The sequence below is a fragment of the Gadus macrocephalus genome, chromosome 9, assembly GCF_031168955.1.
Source record: "Gadus macrocephalus chromosome 9, ASM3116895v1".
NCBI lineage: Eukaryota > Metazoa > Chordata > Actinopteri > Gadiformes > Gadidae > Gadus > Gadus macrocephalus.
Genome location: NC_082390.1, coordinates 18,216,400 through 18,225,101, shown reverse-complemented (window position 1 = coordinate 18,225,101; position 8,702 = coordinate 18,216,400). Strand labels below are relative to the sequence as shown.

At 51.9% G+C, this 8,702-nt stretch overlaps 1 protein-coding gene and 1 long non-coding RNA gene across 2 annotated transcripts in view; one reads left to right on the top strand and one right to left on the bottom strand.

The window, feature by feature from the left end:
* The window catches only part of tln2b (talin 2b), an 85,492-nt gene that overhangs the window by 56,260 nt on the left and 20,530 nt on the right, over positions 1 to 8,702 (top strand). The window contains 6 exon segments of the mRNA XM_060061838.1: positions 137 to 283; positions 2,164 to 2,179; positions 2,182 to 2,264; positions 2,521 to 2,640; positions 4,729 to 4,875; positions 7,542 to 7,708. Coding sequence (XP_059917821.1) covers positions 137 to 283; positions 2,164 to 2,179; positions 2,182 to 2,264; positions 2,521 to 2,640; positions 4,729 to 4,875; positions 7,542 to 7,708 — 680 coding nt within the window.
* LOC132465235 (uncharacterized) lies at positions 6,793 to 7,470 on the bottom strand. The gene is made up of 2 exons (XR_009527478.1): positions 7,061 to 7,470; positions 6,793 to 7,008 (listed from the first exon to the last, which is right to left on the bottom strand). It is a non-coding gene; the product is annotated as an uncharacterized LOC132465235 (long non-coding RNA).

The window sequence follows — 8,702 nt, the reverse complement described above, 5'->3', positions numbered from 1 at the left end:
CGGCTGTCGTCTGTGGAGTCCACGGCCGACCCACCCCGCAGCCCCCTCAGCGGCCCCCCTCCCTCACAGCGGGAGGATAAACACGGGTAATGCGGTCACGCTTGTTTACGTCTGCCTCTCTCTCCTCCCCTCCCAGGCGGCGCACACCCACGACGCCATCTCGGAGGCGGCCCAGCTGATGAAGGAGGCGGTGGAGGACCTCATGGTGACGCTGAACGAGGCGGCCAGCGAGGGCGGGATGGTGGGCGGCATGGTGGAGGCCATCACCGAGTCCATGTACAGGGTGAGTGGGGGGGGAGGGCGGGGCCAGGGGGGGTGGGGGGAGGGCGGGGCCAGGGGGGGTGGGGGGGAGGGCGGGGCCAGGGGGGGTGAGGGGAGGGCGGGGCCAGGGGGGGTGGGGGGGTGGGGGGAGGGTGGGGCCAGGGGGGGGTGAGGGCGGGGCCAGGGGGGGGACGGCGGGGCCAGGGGGGAGTGGGGGGAGGGCGGGGCCAGGGTGAGTGGGGGGAGGGCGGGGCCAGGGGGGGTGGGGGGAGGGCGGGCCAGGGGGGGAGGGCGGGGCCAGGGGGGGGACGGCGGGGCCAGGGTGAGTGGGGGGAGGGCGGGGCCAGGGGGGGTGGGGGGGAGGGCGGGGCCAGGGTGAGTGGGGGGGGAGGGCGGGCCAGGGGGGTGAGGGCAGGGCCAGGGGGGGTGGGGGTGTGAGCCTTTCGATCCTATCCGAATTGAATAGGATCGTTATTTAATCTTTTAAGGTTAAGTTTGTGTGTGTGTGTGTGTGTTTGTGTGTTTGTTTTAAACTTGTGAATATCTGATTTCTGATTTCGTAGTGTTTCGTTCTAATCGTTTAACCGTGTGTGTGTGTGTCTATGAGAGTTTGTGTGTGTGTGTGTGTGTGTGTGTGTGTGTGTGTGTGTGTGTGTGTGTGTGTGTGTGTTTTGAGTGTGTGTTTTGCGTGTGTTTGTGTTCTAAACCTCTTAATGGGGAGAGCTTCTACTCTCCTAATCCATCAATATTAATGGGGTCTGTGTGTTTGTGTGTGTGTGCACGCACGTGAACATCTTTTGTGCTGACTATTTTCCTCACGACGTATCCCTCTCTCACTCTCTCGGCCCGTCGAGGTGGAGGGGAGCCAGAGTCCTCATTAACTTTAGACTTTCAGTGGAGGGGAGACACTCACACTGGCAGTGCTGACGCTGCTCAACGGACGGAGCGTGTCTGTCTTTGCGCTGCTCATTAGTCTAATGCATGGCACGGGCCCAGTCCGCTGCCCACTGGTGGTGTTAGCTGTCACTCGACGTCGCTGCAGGACAGGCTCCGCCCCCAGCCGGCGGCTAGCTGTGTTAATAATAGCGGCAGGATGCTGCAGATGTAGCTACCAACGTCACTGACGCCGTACAGTGAACCATACGTCGGCAGTGAGGGGGATGTGCTGCCTGTTGACCGGAGTCCTCCTCCTATGTGTTAGGACAGAACGCAGAACAAGACAGGACAACCCTCTCATAAGGATAAGGATAAGGATAACCCATGAAAGGTGTCGTGTCAGTGTAGGATCCTGTGTGATGGGTGTGTTGACGCTGACGGGGCTCAGCCGAGATTGCTAACAACATTATATTTTATTCAGGGGACACGCCAGAGTGGTTTATTTAGCTTTCATCCCCGTTGCCGACGAGGATTAGATATTCGTTGCTTAGATCCACAAGGTTATTGGTGTTTTATCGAATTTACCAGCTTCAATTTAAATATTGCTCCCCACTGCTTCGAGCATACTGCTTCTGCGTTGCCACTCCACAGCTGGTCGATGGTTGTATCTGAGCCTTGTTGTTAATGTTGGATTTGTAGCACCTTGATTTTAAACTGTTGGTGTCCTTGTGTTGTTACACTACACTATTGACCAATCAGGATGCAGTATTAAACAAGACTAGTGGGGAGCAGGTTTAACGCCATCCATACACTAGATATGACATGCTGGTTATTGCACATGCATCTAGGCACATGCACGTCAAACCAATCAGCCGCATGAACATTGAGCTATTCAGCATGAGGTGTTATGAACACCCGTCCCCGGTGTCCTACAACAATGAGGTGAACCACAGTGAAAGGGATCACGTTGGGATGGACGGATCGTGTGTACTGACACCAGAATACTGTTCTGCTTGCGGTCTGCAGTTGGACGAAGGAACCCCCCCAGACCGCGCGGCTCCTTCGTGGACTACCAGACCACCATGGTGAAGTTCTCCAAGGCCATCGCCATCACCGCCCAAGAGATGGTGAAGCCCCAAGCTCTGCTCCTCTCTGCTCCCCCCCCCCCCCCCCACCCCCCCACCCGTCTCATTCCACCCATTCTGCACAACCTGCCATCTCATAGCAGTATCGGTACCTCCCGCCCATCTGTGTGTGTGTGTGTGTGTGTGTGTGTGTGTGTGTGTGTGTGTGTGTGTGTGTGTGTGTGTGTGTGTGTGTGTGTGTGTGTGCTTTGACCTATGTCTCTCTGTGCCCCCCCCCCCCCACCACCACCACCACCAGATGACCAAGTCGGTGGCGTGCACGGAGGAACTGGGAGGCCTGGCGTCCCAGGTGACCGGGGAGTACGGGCAGCTGGCGCAGCAAGGCCGCCTGGCAGCTGCCACCGCCGAGCCAGAGGAGGTAGGAGAGGTCTGGGGACGGGTCCGAGGGCTGAGGGGAGGGAACCAGAGAGGGCTGGGGGCTCTCTCTCTGTGTGTGTGTGTGTGTGTGTGTGTGTGTGTGTGTGTGTGTCTGTGTGTCTGTGTGTGTGTATGTGTGTATGTGTGTGTGTCTGTCTGTCTGTCTGTGTGTCTGTGTGTCTGTGTGTGTGTGTGTGTGTGTGTGTGTGTGTGTGTGTGTGTGTTGTTTGAGTTTGCCGGTGAAATGTCTGGGATATCAATCTGCGGTCTCATGATTGTTTGCTTTGTCTTCTGTAAACACAATCTGCTGTGTGTAGGCACACACACACACACACATGCTCATGTAAATAAACACAAACACTTATGGACAAGCACACGCACACACACTGTCACACACATAAATAAACACACACAGACACTGAAGACACATAGACCATGAAAAACACAACCACAGAACACACACATAGACGCTCAAACACATTGAAATTCACAGACATTGACGTAAACACACACAAACACATTCACACTGACACTGCTACATACAGATACATGCAGCCACATAACCCATGAACACAGACACTGAGACACACAGTCAGCTCGCACAGCCACACACAGCTACACAGAGGCAGAAAAACACTAAGACAGATACAGGGAGAGAGAGACACTAACCTATAGTGTCAGAGAGAGAGACGCTAACATGCAGAGAGAGAGAGAGAGAGAGAGAGAGAGAGAGAGAGAAGAGAGAGAGAGAGAGAGAGAGAGAGAGAGACTAACCTGCAGAGAGAGAGAGGGAGAGAGAGAGAGAGAGAGAGAGAGACTAACCTGCAGAGAGAGAGAGGGAGAGACTAACCTGCAGAGAGAGAGACTGACACTAACATGCAGAGAGAGAGAGAGAGAGAGAGACACTAACCTGCAGAGAGAGAGAGGGAAAGACTAACCTGCAGAGAGAGAGAGGGAGAGACTAACATGCAGAGAGAGAGACTGACACTAACATGCAGAGAGAGAGCGAGAGAGACTAACATGCAGAGAGAGAGCGAGAGAGACTAACATGCAGAGAGAGAGCGAGAGAGACTAACATGCAGAGAGAGAGAGAGAGAGAGACTAACATGCAGAGAGAGAGCGAGAGAGACTAACATGCAGAGAGATAGCGAGAGAGACTGACACTAACATGCAGAGAGAGAGCGAGAGAGACTAACATGCAGAGAGAGAGCGAGAGAGACTAACATGCAGAGAGATAGCGAGAGAGACTGACACTAACATGCAGAGAGAGCGAGAGAGACTAACATGCAGAGAGAGAGCGAGAGAGACTAACATACAGAGAGAGAGAGAGTCTGACACTAACATGCAGAGAGAGAGAGAGAGAGAGAGACTAACATACAGAGGCAGATGTTTTGTTATTTGACCTGGCGCCTTCCCGAAGGCTGTTCAGTTTTTTTCCTGTCTGAAGTCAAACAGAAATCTATTCTCTCCCTCCCCGCCCCACGCCGCGTTGTCTCCCAGCTCCGTGATGAGCAGGGAACGGGAACATAAACAGAGAAAAAGGCCCTCGAAACAAAACACACCGCTCTTATCAATACCTCTCGTTATACGCTGAGCTGCAGAGAAACAAATAGAGGATAGAAACCGTCCGGTAACCATGGCGACGTTGCTTCCCCCAGAAGCCTCAAAAAGGCTGTAGTGGCTGTTGTAATGAAGTTCCACCCACCCGTCGATCCGTCAGGAAATGAAAGGTGCAGTGCCGCCACTACACCACCCACCACCACCCTCTAGCCTCCACCCCCACCCACCCCTCCCCAACCCCTCCACCCCTCCGAAACAAGCTCAGTCGTCCAGAGCCCACCCAGCTGATCAGAGCGCACCAGCCTCGGGCCGTGGTGGGGGAGGCCTGGTACGAAGAAGGAGGAGGTGGAGGGGTTGGAGGAGAAGGTGGAGGAGGAGAAGGTGGAGGAGGAAGTAGAAGTGGGGAAGGAGGAGCTGGAGGAGGAGGGGGGGGGGGGCGGGGTTGACGGGGAGGCAGGAGGTGGAGGAGGGTTGGGTAGAGGAAGACGGGTCTGATTGAGCTGCCGCTGCCCGACGCGTGTGCCTGCAGGTGGGGTTCCAGATAAAGACCCGGGTGCAGGAGCTGGGCCATGGCTGCATCCACCTGGTCCAGAAGGCAGGCGCCCTGCAGGTCAGCCCCACGGACAGCTTCTCCAAGAAGGAGCTCATCGATTGTGCCCGCGCCGTCACCGAGAAGGTAAGCCCACCGGGGGGGGGGGGGGGGGGGGGACATGGGGGGACATGTGGTATTATACCACAGTCTTGTGGGAGAGGTGATAATAATTGGTCGATAAGGTTCCAAGTGGGCATTCTTTTTTAATAAACGGACACCTCTGCCTTTGGCACCCCAGTCCAAGTCTATTATCAATAAGATGTTTCCATGACAACCCAAGGACCACATGCTCAAAGCACCGCGGAAGAAATTGTGACGTTGAAATGACAGCGGATTCAGTCAACAACAGACATCGATGAAAGCAGCTCATATCTGGTGATTGTTGGTCACCGTGGTGTATGTGGAACAGACCTCTTACGATAAGGTGCCCCGGCGCTGGGAGGAGACCTCGGCTCTCCTCGTCCGCTCTCCTTCCATAGAATCACCGGAATGATCTTCTCTCAGTTCAGCTTTTTCGGTCCTCTCAAAAGTAGTAGTTTCTGGCGTTGACATCGGCGCTAACTGAAAGAGATGTTCCCGCGCTCTGTTTGTTAGCGACGCCGCCGCCGCCTCGGCACACCCGCTACACGTTTCCAATTAGTGCTTAAAGTGAACCGACACGGTCACTCAGCGGGAACACGGCTTTAATTCCCCCGCATAAGAGCAAGAGCAAGAGCTTATGTTTCTGGCCCCCCCTACCTACGGGCCCGTGAAGCGTGCGATGGCAGCACCCCTCCCCCCCCCCCCCCCCCCCCCCCGCCAACGTGTCCCCCCACATTACCATTCCGCTCCCCTCCCCGGCGACGTAATTCGATTTCCGTCTCCCACAGCTCAAGTCTGACCTGAATAAAAGGCGTCCTCATGTATATGGATTAGCAGGCCTCATTGCCATGTGCGTCACGGAGAGCCCTGGCTTCTTCACCATGAGGGAGGGGCTGTACCCCCCCCCCTTTCCCAGACAGATCGGGGTGGGAGGATGCGGTGCAACTCGTCGGGTCTAGACGGATGTCATTCGGCAGAGTGTGGGAACACTAAAGCGTGGTTAACCCTAGTCTCCCCTCCTGCTGCATGCCTCCTGCTCTGTTCAGCTGAGCAGGATACCTGAGTGATGCTAGCGACTGATGTCGTCGACGGATGTTAGCGATGACTGATCTTCGTGATGACTGATGTTGATTACAGTCGGCCACAGCTGCTGTCTGAATAATTATCATACCGGTGAGGGTACCTCGACACATGTGGTAGAAAAGCACCGGCTCGGCAAGGTGTACAAGCATTGAGTCGGCACGACGTAGCGGTGGAGCTCGCTGTGGCGGTGGAGAAACGTTTCCTGCATCCTGGGCTTCTCAGTATCTGGCGGAAGATAAGACATCCCTTTTATCTCTGCACCCAAGTGCAGCCCGGGTGATATAGCAGCAGAAATAACAGCAAACACAACACAGAAGATACAAACACCTAAACAACTGCTATATATATATATATATATATATATATATATATATATATATATATATATAGTGTTGGGAAGGTTACTTGTTGGGAATGTATCCAGTTACAGAATATAGAATACATGCCCAAAAATTTAACATGTAACGTATCCCGTTTCATCACTCAATCTGAGTATTGTATTCAGAATACTTGGATAACTTCCACATTGAATTGCATTTTATAAGTGTAGGAATGCGGCATCAAATCCTGCTTACTAAACAGGCCTATTCTGGTGTGTTCTTCTTCTGTGTTAGGCCCAAGTCTCCCTGTAAGTAAACTATTTTATATAATTTGCTGTAGTGGAACAAAGACTATAAGGGTATGTTCATGCAAAAGATATTTGCTATTACATCTACAAAAAAAATTCACTGAGCTAAGTGCATAGGTGTTGCCTATAAAATCGCCTTGAGAGAGAGGGAGAGGATCGTTCAATCATCTGCATTTTTACGTGTGTTTTCCAGCATACGTTTTATGTGGGTGTCTGTCCAAATTCCCAGACGGTCCGACAATTTGCTGCTAGTCTCGGAGTTACCGCTAATCAAACAATAATTCCCATAATGCGCGCGGCTGAGCGGGTGCCTGTTACGTCCAAAGAGGCATATGCTTTGTAGAACTGGATCGGACTGAGGTGCATTCGCTTTCACAACTCGAGCGAACCGTACCAGGGTTCGTTTGGAAGCGAACCGAGACCAGCTGTTCAGGGAGGTCTCGGTCGGCTGATCCGAAGTGAGATGGTTGCATTCACACCAACGCAAACGTACCGAACCAAGGAGACCAAACTCGTTTAGTGCGCACTAAATGCTGTTGGTGTGAAAGCACGAATAAACCGCTGAAATAGAAGTATCGTCATGTAAACCATTGATTTCAACAATGTAACTGTATTCTAAATACCAACTATTTAAATTGTAACTGTAACGGAATACAGTTAGCTTTAATTTGTATTTTGAATACGTAACGCCGATGCATGTATTCCGTTACTCACCAACACTGTATATATATATATATATATATTTAACACCTTTGCACTGATACATCTATTTGAATAATCGACAGTAAAAAAGAATAAACTTGGATAAACTTAAAGTAAGAATATGTATTATGATTTACAGAAACCGTGCGTTACCTGGCCAATGGGACGACGCCGGTTAACATCAGTACACGGTGGGAGCACCTCGACGACCTAGGTTCATGGTCATCCTCACGTGTCTGTGTTGTGCGCCCCGCAGGTGTCCCTGGTCCTGTCCGCGCTGCAGGCGGGGAACAGGGGCACGCAGGCCTGCATCACGGCCGCCAGCGCCGTGTCGGGCATCATCGCCGACCTGGACACCACCATCATGTTCGCCTCGGCCGGCACGCTGAACCCCGAGGACGACGAGTGCTTCGCCGACCACAGGTAGGAACCAACAGGGACAAACGGCGCCTGCAGGAGGACGGGGAGTCCTCCACGTCAGAGGGAAAGGAGTAGGCTGCACTTTAATGTTGGGAATAACATGTTGTCTGGAATAACATGGTGTATATATATTCAATCTATTTTTATTATACACATCTATACATATATATATATACAGTAAATACTCTATTTGTTTTGTATCATATTTATATAAAAAATATATCTTGGTTAAGAAGTAAGGTGAATGTATCCTATGCATATACTTCACTATTTTCACTACGTTAAGCATTTATCGGGCGGGAGTGATTTAACGGTGGCTTCTGATCGGTTTGGTTAAGAAGCAGGTAAAGGCTGGGCATTTTGCTCTAGGTGCCTACAGGTAGACCGCAGCCTTTGGGATCATCTTACGTCTAGAACTCCAACCCCCCCACCTCGACACACTATCCTCATTACACACACATTGGAACTTGACCTCATCGAAGAGCTCTTTCACCCAACATTCTGCGAGTTCAGCAGAAACCAATTTGCTAAGCTTTAACTTAAAACCCCCAGAAAACAAATTGTTGTCGTGCAGTTATCTCATCATAACAACAGTCTTTCATTCTTTATCTGTATTTTAAATAACAGGGCAAAGTGCTGTTATTTCAGACTAAACACTGTATTTGCAAGCCGTTGTGATAAGGAAACGCAAATGCAGAGCAACCATTAGTGTCATTGCCTGCCCTATTCCAGAGATGAAGGCACTTTTATTCATTCCGATGGCTGCTGGGATGGGGATGTGTGTTGGGGGCCAGATTGGGTTTTAAACCCCACATGGTTCTGTTCCCCACAGGGTGACACTGCTGTGATGGGAGGTGAAGTCAAGATGCATTTGCTAAGTGTTTTTAAGGTGGTCGTCCGATCAATTTGAGGATACCCTGAAATGAAAAGACACGGCTCACGGGGGTAGGCTTGAGTCGTGGTTCATGGGGAGAGCAAACGAAAGGGAAACGGCTCA